This window comes from Gadus chalcogrammus, chromosome 17 (genome assembly GCF_026213295.1).
Source record: "Gadus chalcogrammus isolate NIFS_2021 chromosome 17, NIFS_Gcha_1.0, whole genome shotgun sequence".
NCBI classification, from domain to species: Eukaryota; Metazoa; Chordata; class Actinopteri; order Gadiformes; family Gadidae; genus Gadus; species Gadus chalcogrammus.
The window spans coordinates 10,489,652-10,509,938 of record NC_079428.1 but is presented as its reverse complement, the minus strand read 5'-3'; the positions used below and the strand labels follow the sequence as shown (position 1 = coordinate 10,509,938).

General features: G+C 45.3%; 2 protein-coding genes, 1 long non-coding RNA gene and 3 other non-coding genes across 8 annotated transcripts in view; 5 read left to right on the top strand and 1 right to left on the bottom strand.

Annotated features, from left to right (window-relative positions):
- Positions 1 to 20,287, top strand: part of LOC130370475 (rho GTPase-activating protein 6-like) — a 112,052-nt gene that overhangs the window by 30,954 nt on the left and 60,811 nt on the right. The window lies entirely within an intron of this gene.
- Positions 428 to 4,943, bottom strand: LOC130369709 (uncharacterized). 3 transcript variants are annotated; one of them, XR_008892884.1, is made up of 4 exons: positions 3,767 to 4,943; positions 3,408 to 3,548; positions 3,204 to 3,291; positions 428 to 3,061 (listed from the first exon to the last, which is right to left on the bottom strand). It is a non-coding gene; the product is annotated as an uncharacterized LOC130369709 (long non-coding RNA). The 3 variants fall into 3 exon arrangements; XR_008892883.1 differs by having other exon boundaries at positions 3,502 to 3,548; XR_008892885.1 differs by lacking the exon at positions 3,408 to 3,548.
- Positions 5,383 to 11,486, top strand: LOC130369707 (40S ribosomal protein S4). The gene is made up of 7 exons (XM_056575203.1): positions 5,383 to 5,449; positions 5,964 to 6,041; positions 6,588 to 6,768; positions 8,659 to 8,756; positions 9,040 to 9,211; positions 10,304 to 10,461; positions 11,338 to 11,486. The coding sequence occupies exons 1-7, from the start codon at positions 5,447 to 5,449 to the stop codon at positions 11,437 to 11,439; spliced, it is 792 nt and encodes a 263-aa protein (XP_056431178.1). The 5' UTR covers positions 5,383 to 5,446; the 3' UTR covers positions 11,440 to 11,486.
- On the top strand, positions 7,628 to 7,704 carry LOC130370574 (small nucleolar RNA SNORD61). The gene has a single exon (XR_008893065.1). It is a non-coding gene; the product is annotated as a small nucleolar RNA SNORD61 (small nucleolar RNA).
- LOC130370577 (small nucleolar RNA SNORD61) lies at positions 9,575 to 9,644 on the top strand. Its single transcript, XR_008893068.1, has one exon. It is a non-coding gene; the product is annotated as a small nucleolar RNA SNORD61 (small nucleolar RNA).
- LOC130370576 (small nucleolar RNA SNORD61) lies at positions 10,898 to 10,967 on the top strand. Its single transcript, XR_008893067.1, has one exon. It is a non-coding gene; the product is annotated as a small nucleolar RNA SNORD61 (small nucleolar RNA).

The window sequence follows — 20,287 nt, the reverse complement described above, 5'->3', positions numbered from 1 at the left end:
GGGGATAACCTGACAAAACAGCCACAATATGTGGCTTTACTCCAACGTTCTAATGTTCACATCGCCACCTTCAGATTGTTGATTTAGCTGTTGATTTTTTTGTGACTGAAATAACACACTTCCCATCGCAGTTTGGACTCATTTGATTTCACGGTTCCCTATTCACATGACATAACTAGATTGGAACTCATCGCAACACTGCCTTGCTCAACGGCACTTGAGACGCTATCTCTGCTAACAGTTTTTGCACTGCGGATGTCTCAGCGGTCACCGTGGCATCGCCGTGGCAACCAACCAGCGATGCCACGGTTAGCCTCACCAAACATCTGGATTGGGAGTAAAAGTAGTGTGTGTGTGTGTGTGTGTGTGTGTGTGTGTGTGTGTGTGTGTGTGTGTGTGTGTGTGTGTGTGTGTGTGTGTGTGTGTGTGTGTGTGTGTGTGTGTGTGTGTGTGTGTGTGTGTGTGTGTGTGTGTGTGTGTGTGTGCGCGCGCAACTCATCCATGGAAAGAAAAAAAGCGCATGCCAGCCCTCATGCATTTATTAAGAGACAGACATCACTGTTGGGTCAGCTTACACACACACATACACACACAACTCTATCTCCTCCTTTTCTTAGCGTTCTTGTTTGTCTATTTAATGAAAGGTTTAAACGGCCATGACACTCGAGGAAAGCTTGACGGAGGACAGGGTTGATTTAGTCAGGGTTTCTTAAGCTGACCTAACCTTGTTCCAAAGATAAACAGACAATCTACTGTTGAGGTCGCTCTGAGAAAGACATTTCCCACTAATCATTTTCTTTCTTTAACTAATGTTATTTAAGCATTAGGCCTACTAAACGGAGGCTTTGTTAGTTTGCCATGAGGGGGCGGCCTTTTGTTGCCACTCAATTTCTTCACGCGTCCATCCAATAGTTTGAATTCTCCCACGACTTTTAATTTCCTCTCTCCACTGACCCTCATGAGTTGGTTAATCCGTTCTGGGACCCCTAGCCAGGTCTTTAAAGAATTCAAGGTAACCCCCCCCCTCCTCAAAATCCTGCTTCAATTAACTTGACCTTCTTTCATAGCTCTAGTCGCGCCAGGTGGGCGGGGTCAAACAATGACTGGCAACCATACGACGCCCACTGGGGCTTAAGGCCCTGATATAAAGGCTATATAAAGGCTTCTGTGTACATTGCTTTGATTTAGATTATATACCCTGGCATGACCTCTACCCTCTTAACCTGCCTCCCCCCAGCCTCTAAAACCGGTTGGCAGGCGGGGAGACGATGAACACGTAAATGAGCGCAGTGAGGCTCTTTGTGTACTAATTGGATTTCCTTTTGGTTCAGCGTGTTCTTTCACATGAGCAAAAAGATTAATTAAAAAGCCATGGAGGCAACAAAACGATATTGGAACTATTCTTGTTATGCACCATCAAATATAACAAAACATAGGTTAGGGGCTCCCAGTCATGTCTGCACAGTGATTGTGTGCGTGCGTGTGAGATTACGTTGATTCTGGAAAGATTAGTTTTATTTATTAGGTTTACCTAATAGTTCTCCCCTCGTGAAATTGTGTTTAATATGAGTCGGAGGGGGGTTTCATCTTGTCCAACGTGGATAAACGTAAACGGCGACCTCATCTAGTGTTGTACTGGCCCAGACTTCGCCCTACAAGGAAATGTTTCAGCAGAGGATGGCTCTCGTGCCATACAAAGCGTTGTGCAAAATGTAATAGATTTAAGACCTGTTTTGACTTATTGACTGTCTGAGGTATTCAGCTCGCCATCTGGGGATCACAAAAACACAGCAGTTGATGATTATTTTTAACACAAATTTGTTTTACGATCCACTAACGGAAATGTGTTTGATTCCTCTCGTCTGAGACTCAACTTTTTTATCTGGACGGATTGTTTTCCATTTTCCATTCAGATGAATGGAATTTTTTCTTTTTAGTTGGTTTACCAATGATGACGTGATTATTCAAAGATGATTCCTTGTTTAAAAAAAAAAAGCACTTTTTGTTCGACTGCTCTCACTTGTACATGCTCATGAATATGTAAATGAACATTATTGAACAACTGTATTTTTGTTACTCATCTCCGAGATTGGGGAAACATAAAAATGTTTATGACAGTTAATTGAGTGAGACTTTTTTTTTTACATTAAACCCATATACTAGCAGTATATATTCCGATTGCAATGCGGTAAACGAGCGTTATCAAAAACACATATTGATATTTCAATTAAATTAATTGTTTACTTGGAAATTCAGAGCGCTGCTCTCCGACTTTAGCACACTGCCACCTTGTGGCCTTTTCCGCATAGTACAACTCTAATAAATCAATAAGACGTTACATTGGAGTTAACTTTGTTGACGACCATGTTGAACAGAACCCTATCAATGTGATAAACATTGTTATCAACGGTATTTATGACTTCAGAAATTGTTAATATGTGTGCACACAGATGCTTTAGTGTGTGTGTGTGTGTGTGTGTGTCGAATCAGAGAATGTGTCGGAGGTGACAGCCAGCCTTTCCAGTCTTGTGTGTACAAAGTAAAAGTCAACAGATTTGTTGAACAGTCTAAGGGTTCAGTGGGAAAATTGTGATCCAAAAGTTTGTTTACCCTACTTCGACGCTATTCTCCCGCCTCGGTTAGAACCGGATGATGTCAGAGCCGTCGTGGAATCGTTGTTACCGTGGAGACGGAACGAAGATGCCGCCTCCTCCGAAGTCCGACCGCCACTGGAACATGTCATCTTCCTCCTCTCCGTATCCCTGCGCCACCTCTACATGCGGTTCACACACAGAGCACTAGGGGGCGCCAGAGTCCGGCCAGTGAAAAGCGTCTCCTCGTCATTCACGGTCGTCCCTGTCTCTTCCTGTACATCCTCCTTCCCGAGGCCGAGGAGAGGGCGTTTCCGAGAGAGCGCTAACGTTGGATGGGGGGCCAGCAGCGGCAGGGCTAACTGGGCGCTTTCGGTCCTCCTGCTCCTCGCTTTCCTCTCGGCGACCCCTCACCCAGGGGATATCTTCTTCCTCGCCTTCATCCTTCACGGGCACCTTCACTTGGAACGCTGTGGAAAGAGGGGGAAACAACAAGAAACAAACCATGTCGCTACATAAACACTGTGCATGAATTATCTTACAACTCAAATTTTTAGTTTTTAATTAAAAGTTCTGGGTTTGATCCCCGATGGTATTGAAAGGGCAACACACCCTCGGTTCTCTTTGAAGGATTCCGGTTCTCCTCGGTTTGCAGAGCCCCCGAGCTCTCTGTCTGACAGGCTGCGTCTCTAGTCACTCTCTGTGGAGCAAAATGGAGGTAAAAAAAATAATATATATATCCTAATTCCACCCAAAAAAAGGAAGTGGCGTTTCACCCCCCTTCCCTCATCCCTTTTTTTTTTCTCTTGTGTTTACCAGCGGTGTCAGCACCAAGGATGCACAATATAATAATAACATATTTTTTCATGTGGCCCAAAAGGTGTTCATTAGGAGTGAATGAACCGTTTACACTTAATCTAAGATCTTGAATTCCCCCGGCTGCATCTTCTGCTGAGCCTGGAAAATAAAAAAATAAAATTTAAACCTCAAATATTTAAATACATCTATTTAAGGTATAATAAAGCTAATGAATGACAATTGCTTAAATGTTGAAATGTAACACAACCAACAAACACAACACTATCAATGGCCCCAACAGTAACTGAAATCCCAACTATACAGCTGTAATTATGCATGATGTTATAAAGGTTGAATACATTAGTCGTGCAACTCACCTGGTGGTTTGGCAGTCTTGGGCATTAGCTTTGGGGAAACCTTAAACGCGGGACGGATCCAGGTTTCAGACAGACACTGCCTGTAGGAGACTTGTCGAGGTCGGCAGGTGTGAAATGACGGCTACAGGTGGGTGTTCCAGCACTTCCACTATTCATACTCATTAAACAGTGTCCATTTCGTTTGGACAAAGATATCAGTGACTTTGACTTTGTTGCAGATGTCAACTTTAGTTGATTTCAGTTTTGAAAGTCTCTTCATCGCAATAGAGATGATTGCCAGGGATAAAAGTCGTCCTTGGTCAGTCCGATTCGGACTGCAGGTTTGGAGCGAGTTGTTGAAATCAAAGTATCAACGTTCAGAATCAGAGGGGAGTCATAGGGGAGTCTGAGCTTTTCGCTGCCATCCTCGTCCATCCGTAGAAGGACAGCAACAGGCAGGACTGCGCCATTCACCGGGTCCAGCATCATTCAACTAGGCTCTCACCATGACTTATTGTCAACACAAGGACACATCAATAATCTTCGGGACACACAAGACAAGAGGATCACCAATTCAATCCAACTTCCGTGCAGCCAACCCCGAGGCAGTGAAGAAGCCATCTCTTCTTCTGCTTTCCAACAATTAACATATTCATCCAACATAAGCATTTGATAACCATGGAGGAGATTTGAGGGTACATGATGTAATCATAGCAATCAACAGATAAACAAATCCTAGATCACACCCTTTGAGCAACACAAAACACAATAAGAAACAATTATTTTGATTCTAAGTAGCCAGAAGAGACGCACCATTGGAGAAGTGATACATGGAGATGCCTTGGTGTCCGACAGCCTTGCTGCTCTCTCCCGGATAAAAGCTGTGATCCTGCCCATCTCGTACACGTTCTTATGTATTTACTCAACATTGAACGGCATCTTGTACACACCGCTTTCGCTTTGTGAAAGCCATCGCACGGTGTCACCCTTGCTCCCGTTATCGCCTCTAAAGTCTGCGTGTAGTCCGGCTTTTCCCGGGAGGAAGCTCTCCCGGTCCTGCATGGCAACAGGTTGTGTTGGTTCTTCTTGTTGAGGTTGAAAGAGACGCAACATGGACGGCAAACATCGGGGGATATCTGTGGAGTTTTCTCGTTTATCATCTTGTTGTTGAAGAGGGAGAGGGCGAAAGTTTCTCATCGTCTTCTTCTTCAGTTGTTTGTGTGTGTGTTTTAGATTAGTGCCCTCCAGAGGAAATCTGAAGTACCAGACGAAAGACACAATTCTGCTTTTCAAGGATTCCTCTTATTCTTGATGCATAGTTTTTCCGCTGAGGAGTTTTTCCATTAATATGTAATAGCTACAACTTAGCGATGCATATCAAATTGCAATAACAACATATTTTAAAACAACTCCTTCAATGAATTTACCTACTTGGATATGTATAGTCTATGGCCAGGTGTCTACAAACCTAGTCAACGTTTAAATTGATCAGATATACATATGTACAGTATTATACACAAATATTTACTATAAACTAAATATTATGATTTATTTAATGAACGAATTGATATGTATGACCATATCATAAATAAGGAAGGTCCCCCATCTATGCTATTTTTTTCTGTCCCTCCCGGTCTGCCGTACGCGCGTTTATCATCCGGGGCCGGAAGTAAGGAGGTCCTTTCCCCCGCAGACTCCAACATGGTGAGCCGTTTACTCTCATGATTCCCATCCGAACTCATCTTTAAACATCACTTTCTGTAGTCCAACTATCACGCATTTTAACGTTACAATCTATAAAGTCCCTATCTATAAGATGGATGATGGCAAAATTGCAGATTAATCAAATTTATTTCGTTGTTAAAGTAATGGGACTGTGAACCTCAGTGTGGCTATCATTCGTAGCAATGCTAGTCATTAGCATTCAGTACATTGTAGTATACACTTCCGCTATTGTGTCATGCTTTTAACAATAAGTACGCGATATTGTTTTCTCATAAGGTGTTGTGTTGAGAAACAAGCCGGTATTTGTGTTGCAAAAGACAAACTCAATGTTAGGCCGAAACCGGGTTCGGCTCCTACTCGTCTGAATGTATAGCCCTTAGCATTAGTGGCTAACCCGCAAGAATCCTTCGCTGTCTTGCGTGGGAAATGAACGTACTGCGTCTCCATGTATGCTCTATTAACGGTATGTTTAAACAATCTGGCACCCTTCTAGGCACGAGGACCGAAGAAGCACTTGAAGCGCGTCGCGGCGCCCAAGCATTGGATGCTGGACAAGCTCACCGGAGTATTCGTAAGTCTTTATCTACTACTTTATGTTCTGGGTATCCTGGTTGTGTCTTTAGGTCTTGCTAAGCCCCTAGTGAGGTCTTACGGGTTGGTTCATGTTTAGTTGTGTGTACATCCTCGGTCTTGAACCTAACGGGACATGTGTTGATGATGGCATGCCGTTTTCTTATATGTACCTGGTTCATACTAGCAGTCCTTATAATAAACATTGAGACACACAAAATACGTCTCCATCTATGTTTTGGGGTATCCTTACTGATTGTGGCCGTATGTTTCTGTAAGGTAGATCTCAATGTCCATTCTAATTGGAGTAATGCCCACTCCTAGACCAAAACATGGCATACCTATTCTTCGAACAAGGTGTGAACATTCCCCCTGAGCGAATGAATGGAAGAGATTTGTTTTTAACTCATAACTTTTTCCTAGTGGACCAAAACAATTGATATATATGTTTGATGTTCAATCAGTTAACCAGGTCTCCCATCAGGACCATGTGTTAATAACTCCAGGTTCCATCAGGCTGACGGTATCGTCCCTTTCCCCCTCTCAGGCTCCTCGTCCTTCCACCGGTCCCCACAAGCTGAGGGAGTGCCTACCCCTCATCATCTTCCTTAGGAACAGGCTGAAGTACGCCCTGACTGGAGATGAGGTCAAGAAGATCTGCATGCAGAGGTTCATCAAGATCGACGGCAAGGTCCGCACCGACATCACCTACCCCACCGGGTTCATGGGTGAGTCCCTGCGCCATAGTAACCGGCTAGAGGGGTGTTCACCGGGGCAGGTTTATGTACCCCCCCCTCCCACCATGAATTTTCCCACATGGGTATGATGAGGGGAGTTAGTGATGGTGCGTGGATGTGGCATTCTGATTCTGTGGTTATGAAGTGTTTTCTCTGAAGTTTCTCAACTGTTTCAAAGAGAATGCAGCATACTGTTAAAACGGATATGACGGCACCCAGGCTTTATTTTCACGATGAAGATGAGGTTTTACTGGAGACCCCGACACTAAAATAGAGTTAATGATGTTGCTTTCAGATACTGCTTAACGTCTGGCCATGGATGCCTTATTCTTTCTTTGAATTGCCAGCATGCATATGGACCTCTGCTAATGCAGTAAATGTCTCCTAAGTGGGTCGGTTCCTTGTAAAGACGTTTCAACAGCAAACCTTAGGCACATCGAAGCAGCGCGATATGTAAGGGATGATGTATAGAACGGCTGTCATTATCTGGAAATTAATTCCCGACAGGGCAAACAGGCGAATTACTTGTTATATTGACGGTGATATGACGATATATTGGACCCCAAGGCCGTTCTGCCGGCGAATTTAATTCGCTCTGCAGCAGAGGCTGGAGATCGGGAAGATCGGGAGGACCCCCCCCTCCCGATCTCCCCCCCTCGTCTAATCTCCTGGTCTGTGGGAAACACTGAGATGGGTTCAGAACCTTTGGTCTGGATTGGCACATCGTTTCTTAAAGGGAAACGCACTGATCTGACCGGGACTACAATGTGATCCTGTACCATGGTATATTATGTTGTGCATCCGAGACCACGGTTATACCAACTTTCATATGTAACACGGCCGGAAAAGGGCAATGATGACCTTTTACATTACTTGATCAGCACTGAACTGAAACCATAACAATGTCCTCTAAGAAGTTCTGAGCTCTTTGGTAGAACTACATGTCCCTACATCCTCCCACCATTGGCCATCCATGGGGGTTATAACCCAGGCAATGAATGACATCTGCATCAGGAATGATTAGTTTATTTATAGTCTTGATTTTCTCATTGTCCTGTTAGGTGAACATCAGTTTCATAGCAGTCTTTTACGAACATTTACCTTAAGAATTTTGTATTGACCGTATGTTTTGCATGTGCACCCGTCAAAGAATAGCTGTCTTGTGTTTTCAGCTAATTGGCTCCTTAAATGAACAATAATACTGTCTGGTTTGAGAGGAACCAATCTTGTCAGTGTCTCCTAGCAACATTTGTTTGATATTGCTGGGGTCAATTTCAGGCCACTGCTGGATGATACACAGGTTTTTGTTTTTTTAAGTGGCGGTAATACACAGGGTAATGCTGGTTTTCTTGCTGTTTATACAACAGATGGGACAACGTCAACTGCCCTAGTTTAATGGATTAGACTCTTTTGGGCATTATTTCACTGGCATTTTACTACTGCACTGAGGAGAAAGGCATGTTATTCCTCTGTCCCGTTACTACTTTACTAAGGAAAACAATAATGTTGATGGCTCCTTGTAAAAGCACCACGTGAGATAACATAGTGTTTAAGACTTTTGCGACGTCTTGCATTATACCAGGGAAATGTTGTGTGCAACCAATGCATAATCTGAATATTAAGGGGGCTTGATTTCTTGATCCTCTGGTTGGTGAATTTAGGGACATCCCAAGCATATATTGGGACCTCTCTCGGTGATGGACAGCGTAGGACTTGTTTGGACATGGGTATTCAACGTGAATGCATGCTAAATAAAATAGAATCAGAAGTTTGCAGATGGAAGGGCTAATCATCAATATACAGAACAATCTTTGCTGTAGGTTGTGTTGACAAAATGTGATGGGTGGGGTCTTGATGCTGATGTGTCTGTTCCTCCTCCAGATGTGATTAGCATCGAGAAGACAGGAGAGCACTTCCGTCTCATCTACGATGTCAAGGGACGTTTCGCCATCCATCGCATCACCGTTGAGGAGGCCAAGGTAAACGCTCATTTAAAATCATGTCGTGTATCTAGGTTCTAATCGGAAATGTTGCAGTTGCCATGCTCCATTCTTTAGACTTCAGAATCCTTGGAGAATAGTTCTAGAATGCACCAATAGAATGCATCAACTCAATCATGCATTCATGAACCCTACTTTGTGGAAAGTATATAAATTGAGAACGCAGCTTTGCGATGCAAATCGCCTTGGAAGCTTATAGCTGGACTTGCAGTGTGCATACATATTCGTGAGATGTTAAGGTCTCCCTCCTCTTTCTCTGCAGTACAAGCTGTGCAAGATCAAGAAGATCATCATCGGCACCAAGGGAATCCCCCACTTGGTGACCCATGATGCCCGCACCATCCGCTACCCAGACCCCCTCATCAAGGTGCACGACACCGTGCGCATCGACCTGGAGTCCGGCAAGATCACCGAGTTCATCAAGTTCGACACCGGTACGTAGGCCTGTAGCGCTGGACTCTGCAGGGTGTTCACGTTTGTCTTTTCACATTTCACTGCCACGATGGTTCAGTGTCAGCGTCCAACCTATGTGATGTATTGATCAGCTTACACAGTGGACTGTCCCAACTGACGCGCTGGGAGGTGATCTACCATACATCTGGGTGGACCCTGCCATTGGTTACATCACAAACTTTCGATTTTAAAATGACTTGTTATAATTACTCAACCTCACACTCTGGGGTAAAATGGAGGTCTTTTAAGTTATCATTTAAATCACACTTGGTTTTAACAGGGTGAGTTTCAAGTGATCCATTTAGACTTGAACTTTCTTTGCTATTCTTAATGATTATTTCGGAGCAATGATGAAAAGTTGGTTTTGACAAGCGATGAAACTATTCACCAATTCCTCTAAGAAGTTCTGAGCTCTGTAGGTATCTTCTTATAAAATTGCAATTCATTTTTAACTGACGTTTTGAGGAGCACAGTGCATTCCACCTTGGCCTTTAGAGATTAAATAGAAAGGCTTCTTCCACATGGATTGGGGCAGATTTGAACAGTTTATAAATGAAAGCAAAGTAAAGTCTGTCTTGTCAATGGTCTAGGCTTACAGACGCCCTTGATGATCTTTTTTTAATACTTCTTTCTTGGCTTAGACTCCAAAGGTTTTTCTGAGTATAAGGTTAAACGGTTTTCTTTGAACACGGGGTAAAATGCTACTACTGTCTTAACAATAATTTTATTTAGCAGATGCTTTTATCCAAAGCTTTTGTATATATCCAACTACAAAACTAACGACGTCTTGCGTCTCTTCGTATATATATTTTTGCAGCGCTATATTCAGACGAAAGACTAAACCTAGTCTTCTCCCTGCAGTCCCCAAAATTGCATGCTCTTTAAAAAAACATTTATATTTGAGATTAAATGCACACCTACCGAACAAATATTAAACTATTTAGCCTCAGCCCTCTTAAGTTATGTCTTAATTTACGAACAGTCCTTTGACATTGATTGTGCTCCAAGCTGGTGCATGTGACTAGAGGTTGTCATGGAGACAGTGGTTCTAACTCCTCCCCTTCCTCTTCCAGGCAACATGTGCATGGTGACCGGCGGTGCCAATTTGGGTCGTATCGGCATGATCACCAACCGGGAGCGTCACCCCGGCTCCTTCGACGTTGTGCACGTCAAAGACACCAGCGGCAACATCTTCGCCACCAGGCTGTCCAATATCTTCGTTATTGGCAAGGTGAGAACAAAGACCATTAATTGGAAGATCTTTTATTTTTCTATTCACCAAACTAAAAGTTGAAATTTAGCTCAAAACGTTCATCACACTGCATATGTTACTCAAAGGGGTTCCTATTTTAACTGCCACGTTGGTTTGGTGTAGCAGTGTCCACCTGGGCAGAGTCCACCCTGTATGACTTATGGATCAACCTAGCCAGGGGACTGAACCAACTGGCAGGCTGGGAGTTGATCTACATACATCTGGGTGGACCCTGCCATTAGTTGCATCACAATTTTATTCAATTTTAAAATGACTTGTTATCTGACTACCTCACACCCGAGGTAAAATAGAGGTCAGTTTAAGCAATCATTGTAACTATAGTGTGGATTTTTAACAGGGTGTTGAGTTTCAAGAGATCCATTTAGACTTTGTCATTCTTAATGTTTATTTCGGAGCAATGATGAAAAGTTGGTTTTGACAAGCGATGAAACTATTCACCAATTCCTCTAAGAAGTTCTGAGCTCTGCAGGAATCTTAAGTTGCAATTAATTTTAAAACTAATCAACTGACATTAAAGCAGTTTGAGGAGCACAGTGCACTCTTTCTTGGTCTCGATCGATTAAATAGAAAGGCTTCTTCTAGATTAGTTGTCTGCATATTGAATCAATATGCTTATGTATTCACGACAAACCCTTCTTGGAACTACCAAAGTAGATGCACTTTTTAATTATGTTTTGAGAAATCTCAAATGCTGTCAGTCCGATTGTTTACAATACTTTATGATCTCTGATAATTTCTGATTTAAACTGAAATGTCATGTCGCTGGTCCATAGATTGCATTGAAGCGCCTGTTTTGCACCTGTTAATCGTCACCCCCCCTTCTTCCGTTACCAGGGCAACAAGCCATGGGTATCCCTTCCCAGAGGAAAGGGCATTCGTCTGACCATCGCAGAGGAGAGGGACAAGAGAATTGCTGCCAAGGCCATCAGCGGTTAAACTAGTCCCCAAAAGAGCTGGTTTTCAATAAACTGATATTTACTAAACACCTTGACTGGTTTGTCTGCTTTTGTTTTTCAAGTCACTGTGTTCTAACTAGAGTTGTCAGAATTTGATGGTGGGGGGGCCTCCTTCTATTACAGTTGTGAAATAAAATGTATGGGAAATGGAGTACAATAGGGAAAGTATGCAGGGTCTTGGGGAGGGAAGACGTGGCAATTATTTTAAATTGGGGCTATTATATGCCATAACTTGTTTGAACGTATACTTGGGAAGAGTGAACGTCATGATTAATGTTAGCCTTTTTTGAATCGAAGGTTACTGCCGGCCCTAGATGTAATCTGTCTACCTACTGGGTGATTTTTAGCTCACTACAAAGTGAGTGTAAGCTCCATAATTAACCGAAATAGTTAAATGAGCTTTAGAGTGACCTCTTTACAATGACTGGATTGACCCAAAGCAAACCTGTTGATTAGCGGTGTTCCTTGATGCAATCTCAGCCTTGAAGAGCTTTGAGGTTGGTTTCTCAACCCAAATAAACAAGTACACTGCAAAGTTGTATCTGCTTCCACAGGTACGGTGGGGATGTCACCCCTTGCCACGGGGTAACTACCATAAATTAGGCCTAATGTATGATTTGGTTGGGCTTCTATGCAGAACATATGTGGGGACATTAAAATACTTTTAATTGAATCATCATCTCCAATGTAGTTAAGTGCAGATTCAACCAAAGCACTAATCGTTGCTGGACAGTTGACTTTCTAAAGAATGAGCGGGCTTTCCTGAAATGCAGCATTGTAATTCAAGACTGTCTTTGGTTCTCTGGTCTCGCTCTTCGTGGCTATTCTTAGTTTATGCTCATCTCTGAAGTAGTTACCTAATCCCCCTCTCCCTCACTAAATCCCTACTTCCACTTATTTTCAGTTTTATCCATCTGTTTCCATATCTGTCAATTTTTACTATAAACGTCTCGTCTTTCCCTTCAAGACATTGAAGGCATTTTCGAAATATTTGGACTAGAAAATGTGGACACATTTTCCCTAATCTAATCTTTGTTAACACAGCATTATTTAATCATTTTTAACGCAGTTCTTGGAAGATTTTTATGATAATCCATTGTTGGCTGTGTAAAAACTATCATGTTCAAATTATCATCTGGTTTTAATGGAAATCAACCTTAAAACCCTGTTCTATCTCTTACTAATCAATTTCATATCTATAGTTTAATTTATGATATGTAACCTTTGTTTGTTCGACCCTTCATGAAAGTATTTTCTCCACTGAATTGGGGTGAGGGAGGTAGAAGAAATAGTAGTACTGATTGAATACATAGTATTTTTCCCATGTCAATACCGTTTTCCTTTATTAACTTGAATAGAAGTGGAGGTAGAGAGGGGTGAGGGATGGAGCTGAAGAGAGGAGGGAGCTAGTGAGTGCAGTTAAAGAGATGGCAAGATCAGGGGGGAGGTTGCACTCCTGTAATATCCCTCCCTCTTTCTCACCCTTTTAAGTTGCACAGTCTCTCCTTCCCTGCCTTTTAATCACTGATCTCTCCATCTTACACTCACCTGTTCTCTTCATTCCTTGCCACCTCTCCTCCCTCCACCTCCCCCTCTCCACTTCCCTCACACCCCCCTCCCCATTTCTCTTTTAACCTCTATCTCTCAATCCCTCTCCTCTCCTCTCATCTCTTCATCCCACTCTTCTATTTATCTCCATCCCTCTTCTGTCTCTTCATCCCCCTCTACTTTCTATCGCCATCCCACCTCTCTCCATAACTCACTATAGAATCCTAGAGCATCTGCAGTCAGATGCTCAAAGGTATTCAAACTATCACAGCCACAAAGTATACACTCAACTGCAGTGTTCACCTGCTGAAGGAACTCTCTGCCATTCGCTCTCATTCACCTCACTCACCCACCCTCTCACTCTCTGGTTTATCCTTTTTATCCCTGTAAGCACTCTATCTCTCATCCTCTTTATCTCTCTCTCCCCTCCCCTCCCCACTATCCCTCTCTTTCTCTCTCTCTGGTCTGATTTCAGTTCCACTCCATATGGCGACTGCTGGGATCCAGCCTGTTCACTCACTCTCACACACACACACACACACACACACACACACACACACACACACACACACACACACACATCCCCGCCCCCTACCCTCCCTGACTGCAGTGACTAAGCCTTCATATATTTGTTTTTGTGTGTGTGTGTGTGTGCATTCGCCTCATCGTTCCTCTCCCTGCAGTGTCCTGGCTCATGTCTCACCTCTCCCAACATACCTAAACAACACACACCACAGGAATCTGTGTGTGTGTGTGTGTGTGTTTGTGTCGGAGGCCCTGCCACGTTTTTAAAGTGCATCGTATGGCCTGCTGTCCTGATATAACTCAAACACGATATGCTGTCAGAACGAAAGCATGCTGCCTTTGTTGTTTTCACGTCGATTTGTTACTTACAAGGCGATGCTGAGAAAACGATCAAAGATCAAAGATCTATAATCAACTCAATTATAGATCTTTGAAACAACTATTAAACAGTTTAGACGAACGCATGTGTCAAAATTTTATATTTGCAAAGTGCACATGCCATACATTTATGCAGGGTAGGTTAGTAATTGAGGTAGCATGAGTTATGAGCAATTATGAGTTAAATCAGATTTGGAAGTGTCAGAGTTTCTTCCCTTTTGCGTTAGCTAGGGATACATGACAAACTGACTTGGCGTGCTGTGGTTTTTATCATCCCCTGAGATGATGAAAGAACGCCACATCTTCTCGCCATAGAGTTGGCAGCCATTTTGTTTGTTTTCATAAGAGAAACCCAATGTGGCCATCGTCCCTGTTATAAAACAGACTCGGTCGAGTGCTCATAATCGCACACACATTGGCTCTGTCTCTTTGACACACACTAGCACACACACAAACATTCACGGCCGCACACACAAGCAAATGCACACACACACTCAAGCAAATATAAACAATTGTTCCTGGTCTTTGAATAATGAAATGTGACACTTGCCAGACGCAGACTTTGCACCAGTCCTGCATCCTCCTGTGAGTGGACACAAACACACTCTCTCACACACACACACACACACACACACACACACACACACACACACACACACACACACACACACACACACACACACACACACACACACACACACAGGCACACACACACAGACGCTCCATGTAAACGTAGTCCATGAATGCACGTGCACAAATCACATGCATACCAGGCTTTGAATCGCATTTGGCAGGAGTGCGCACAGAACAAGCTGTGGAAGAATGACAAAATGTGTGTGTTTCTGTGTGTGTGTGTGTTTGTGTGTGTGTGTGCCTGCGTGTATATGTGTGGGTATTTCGATGAATCGGAATGGCTGTCCACACACACACACACACACACACACACACACACACACACACACACCACACACATTGCTTCCATGCATGTCCGTGCACACGTCTGTGTGTAATAGGGATTGGATGATTTACACACATAATCACTTTGAATTGTCCACAATTCATTATGCTGTTTAAACGGTATAACTGCTGTTGTGTACAACTCTGTGTGTAGCGATGTTGCACAACAACAACAAGGATTCCACAATTAAACCCAGACCCTTTACTCCGACCCATATTGTTGGAGTAAAATGTCACACCACTTTTGAATTGAAAATGGAATGGAGGGAAATAAACTTCCCACGTGAGACAGAACAGAGGGAGGGATGGAGAGACAGAGGGAGGAAGAGGTGGCAGTAGACAAGGCAATATGGAACGACGTGAAGAGAGACAGATGGAATGAAAGAATGAGACACACAATTGGAAGTTTATTTTTTCAAAGTTTTAGACTTATCTTCATGTTATTGGATAGTTTTTGTGTTACCTGCTTTAATAACCATGCAATTATTTGACTTTGCCATGGTTGTTTTGATACATGCATACCAATAAAGTTCAGCTGGATTGAATCGAATAGAAGAGAGTCAGGAAAGAGAGGGATGGAGAGGGAGCAATGGAAGAGACCGAGGGAGAGAGTGAGAGGTTGAAGGTGGTAAGAGAGGGAGAGGGATGGAGGGGGACTAGAGAGAGAGGGGGAGGGAGGGGGGACGTAGACAGAGAGGGAGGGTGGCAGGAGGGAGAGTGAAGGGAGAGAGAGAGAGAGAGGGACGGAGGGTGAATTAGAGAGAGAGGGAAGGGGCAGAACGAGAGTGAAGGAAGAGAGAGAGAGACGGAGGGGGAAGGAGAGAGAGAGGGAGGGAGAGTGAAGGGAGAGAGAGAGAGATGGAGGGATGGAGGGGAAGTAGCGAGAGAGGCATGGAGGGGAAAGAACCAGAAAGGGGGAGGGAGAGAGAGAAAGGGGGAGCTGGATAGGGTTTTACTTCATGGTAACTTCAGGCTGTGAGTGCAGTGCTCTGGGCCTTCGAAACAATGAACTCAGTCTTCACATGAGGGAGGAGGTGAGAGGAGGAGGAGGAGGAGACAGCTGTTTCTAATCAATTGCTTCCATGTGATTGACTGGCTGGTGTGCTTACCGGCTGATTGGTTAAATGGCCTGAGTGAATGGCAGGCTCAGCAGAGAGAACGGCGCTGATGGTTGAATGGGTTGGGGACCAGGCTTTCTGATTGGCTGACAGGATGACTGGATAAAAGTCGTTATCGTTTCTTTTGTGTCTCAGTTTTAACGGCCTTGGAACTGCGTGCCTGACTCGTGTTGTGACTTCATGACTGACTGGGGGAATTAATGGCTGGCTAACTGATTTTCTGACAAACTCACTGTAAAACTGACCCACAAATTAACTGTCTCACTAACTCACATGTACAGTTGCTGATATGATTTCTGGGCTGCTACGGCAACCACATGTTATGATGTCATGGGGCTGCCCCCCACCCCCCTGTCTGTCTTTCATTCCCTCTCTCATTCTTACAGTCCCCCTGGATCTTTTTCTCTCACACCACACATGGACACACAATCCGCACGCGCAACACACACACACACACACACACACCACACACACACACCACACACACACACACACACACACACACACACACACACGCACACACATAACTTTCCCATGTGGATGTTCTCATTTGTGTCAATAAAAAGCAGTTTATGTTTGAACCCTCACTCACTCGCTTTCTCCATTTCTGTCCCTTTCCTAAATCCCCCCTTTATCACCCTCCCTCCCTCTCTGAACCCCCTTTCCCTCTACCCCCTTTCTGTCCCTCATCATGACCCCTCTCTATCCATCTCCTTTCCCTCTCTCTCTCTCTCTCTCTCTCTCTCTCTCTCTCTCTCTCTCTCTGTCTCTCTCTCCTCTCTCTCTCTCTCTCTCTCTCTCTCTCCCCCTCTCCCTGACTCCATCCCCCTCTCTCCACGAGTCAGAGACCAAGCAGCTATGAACAAAAACAGTTAGGTGAGCCAAGTTCACATTTGGGTGGGGCTGTTAAAGAGAGGAGAGGGGGTGGGGCTCTCGGACCAGATGTGCAGATGGAGGGAGGGAGGGAGGGATGGGGGAGGAGAGGGGAGAGGGAGGGGAGGGGATGGTGGAAGGAGAGGAAAGGGGCCTTTCAGAGTTGAAATAATACTCTAACGTCCTCCCTCCAGGGCTCTATGTGCTGGGAGGGAAACACTGCGAGATTGCCTCTGTCTCCACTATAATGTCTGCTCTGGTCACAGGAAGCACCGCCGTGTTGAGGAAACAGTTTGGGAATAAGAGCGCGGAATTGGAGCCACAGCTTGGGGATGCATGATGAGTCTTAACAGGGCCGGGAGGATTGAGAGAGCGAGAGAGAGAGAGCGAGAGAGAGAGAGCGAGAGAGAGAGAGAGAGAGAGAGAGAGAGAGAGAGAGATAGAGAGAGAGAGAGAGAGAGAGAGAGAGAGAGAGAGAGAGAGTAGATTACACCAGACTAGAGGAGAGTAAATAGTAGAATAGATAGTCGGGTAGAGTTACAGTGGAGTAACGTAGAAGTAGGCTGTGTATAGAGAATATTAGAATTGAGCAGAGATACAAGTCGAGATGAGTAGTGGCTTAGTGTAGCATAACAGAGTGATGGATGGGAGACTGCTCTGCGTGTAATCTTGGATCCTTCCTATGTTCTGGGGACGGGGACAGGGGCCGGAAACCAGCAGTACATGGGGCGGAGTGACGCCTTGTTTCCTGTTTCGATGCGGCGATGTTCTGAAACGGACTGCTCTGCGTGTGTGGACGGTTCTTTCAGAGGAGGGTTTTGATAAGTGTGTTTCTACACTGACAGGCCTACACAGTGTTGATGCGACGGCCTACAGAGACGCCCTGCCTCCCACTGGCCGAGGTCGTGTTCCACCAATCACAGCTCAAGATCCACCTGCCTCCTGCGACGTGATTGGTTGAAACACAGTGAACGAATACATCACTCTGAAGTCTACATTCGTTGGGACTTCCATTTGTGTACTCAGTCCGTGGGAGTTTCATTGCTGTCCACGTGCTCGCTGTATGCTGGTTACCAGGGACATTCGGTTGTTCTGTGTGTGTGAGAGGAAATGTGTGGTCTGTGCGCGGGTGTGTGTGGAACTTGGCTCAGAGCAGATACCCCCCACTGTGCCCTAGATAATCGACGGTCCCCCATAAACTACCCTCCTGACGTTTGAATATGTTCAGTTCTTCATTAGGGGGAGCGAGTGGGTTACTGTCACGTTTTGGTCAGGTGTGTGCGGCGGCCAGTGTGGGCTCAGTTCAGGTGGGTGTCTATAAGACACGCCGAGTCAAAAGACTAGGATCAGTTTGCCAACAAGGAGGGAGAGGGGAGAAAGGGCCCACGGTGTTCAGGGTGTTTGACTCCGAGACAGAGGGTTCAGGGTTATGGGTTCAAATGACAGTCTAACCTTTGTCATCATTGAGCATAGATGCCCCCTAACCCACGACATGCTTCTTCGGCATTGTTAGATAGAGGTTCAATAACCTGTATGATTGGGGAACGGTATGTAGATGCTGTTTAGATGGAGATGGATGGACACAGGAAGTAAATAGATAAACAAGAAAAGTGTTCAATTTCACAAAACCGCTTGCAGAGGAGAATAGGATTGCGGGTCTTTCCCTCTAATCCTGTAGTTAAACAAACGCGCGGTCAGACACACTATTGTTTTCTAGGACGGCAGTTGCCTGTGCGGTGTTTCCAGCCAAGGACACACATTGACACACGCCTCTTCCACACAAGCTCGATCCACCAGCAGTGATTTGGCCAGAAAGTTGTTCCTTCTCGCGTGTTATACTGGTCTATTGGTTCGATTTTCCCCTTTTTCCCGGTCCCTCCGCTTTGACGCGCCCTCCCCCTCCGCGCGGCCAGCAGTCAGGTCCCGTCCCGTTCACTTTTGGGGGGAGGGAGGCGGGGGGGAAACACCGGACTGTAGCGCTGCGCGCCTAGCCGGTGGACATTCCGCCTTCTCTCGGTGAAAAAAAATTCCCAACAATGACGGCGCGCGACGCACAAACTCTCCCGGACGCACCAGATTCTCCACCGAACCGGAAGTCGCTGCTGTCCGCCGTGGACATGCGCGTGTCTCCCCCGACAGAGGTGTAGGTGCCCATCCGTCCGTCAACCCGTCAAGACAGTTTCGGAGTTCGGCGCAGCGCGGGACGCGACGCCACAAACGATGCCGTTCTGCAAACGGACCGATACTTCCGAAAGATGTGTGCCGCCGACGACGAGGGGGGGAGGACAGCGACGCGAACGCACCGATCGCGGGCTTCGTGGACCTGGTGGACGTGTGCGGCTTCACGCTGTGCGCGGTTCTCCGCCAGCTCTCGGACCTGTCCCGCCACTCGGTCCGCATCCTCGAGGAGCTGGAGGGGCGATCTGGTGGCCGTGTGTCGCCGCTCTGGTGCGCTCGAGGGGAAGCTGGTCGGCCTGCAACGGCACGTCGCTGCGCTGCGTCAGCAAACCGCCTCCGAAAAGAAGGCCAACGACAAACACAGCAACACAACAACAACACAACAAAGTCCACGTTCCCCAAACAGCAGTTCCCTTGCCTTGACCCGAGCTTTTAAACCAGTGCTAGTTGACACATTTACGCGCCAAGTTGGGCGTTTTATTGCAATAAGAAGGGGCATTGACGCGATGCTGTGGGATAGTTGTTCGACACTTTCGGCGTAGTGTGTAGAGCTTGGAGCTTGGAATGTGAAGTTGCTTATAGTTGTCAAGCGTGCTTAACCGCTGAGCCCTCTACCTGTCACTCCTCATTTCCACCCCTGAAACTCTGTCATTCGGCGGCTGTGTGTGTGTGTGTGTGTGTGTGTGTGTGTGTGTGTGTGTGTGTGTGTGTGTGTGTGTGTGTGTGTGTGTGTGTGTGTGTCAGTGTATCAATGTGTATCTCTCCTTTTCTTAATCGCGTTGAGGGCCTTAGCAAGTGCACATTGGGTGACTTTTGGGAATTTGGAATCTGAGGACTTAGTTTGTAACAGTAAACAGTGTTCTCTGTGGGTAAGTCAGATGAGGACGGACGGAATCTGCTTTGCGTTGCGTCCACACACACGGCTGTTTACTGGAGGCTTGTCACATGTAGGCTACAGCTGCTGCCCTTGCTCAAAAGCCTGCTAAACCTCGTCCGCCTATGCTGTTTCTGCTCTATAAACAGGCAGGCCTGTCATTTACATTAGGCCACAGTCTACAGAATAATATTTATGTTGGTTATGTATCGTTTAGATTGACTTGAAAACAATGAATAGCCTACAGATGTTTCAATACGTCAGACTCTGGCCACTGATGCGATGACTTGACTTACAACCTCACAAACAAATGAAGGGCCGTAGGCATCTTGAGCGAACAATGCAGGTCCAATACCCATCCATTCCCTACTAATACA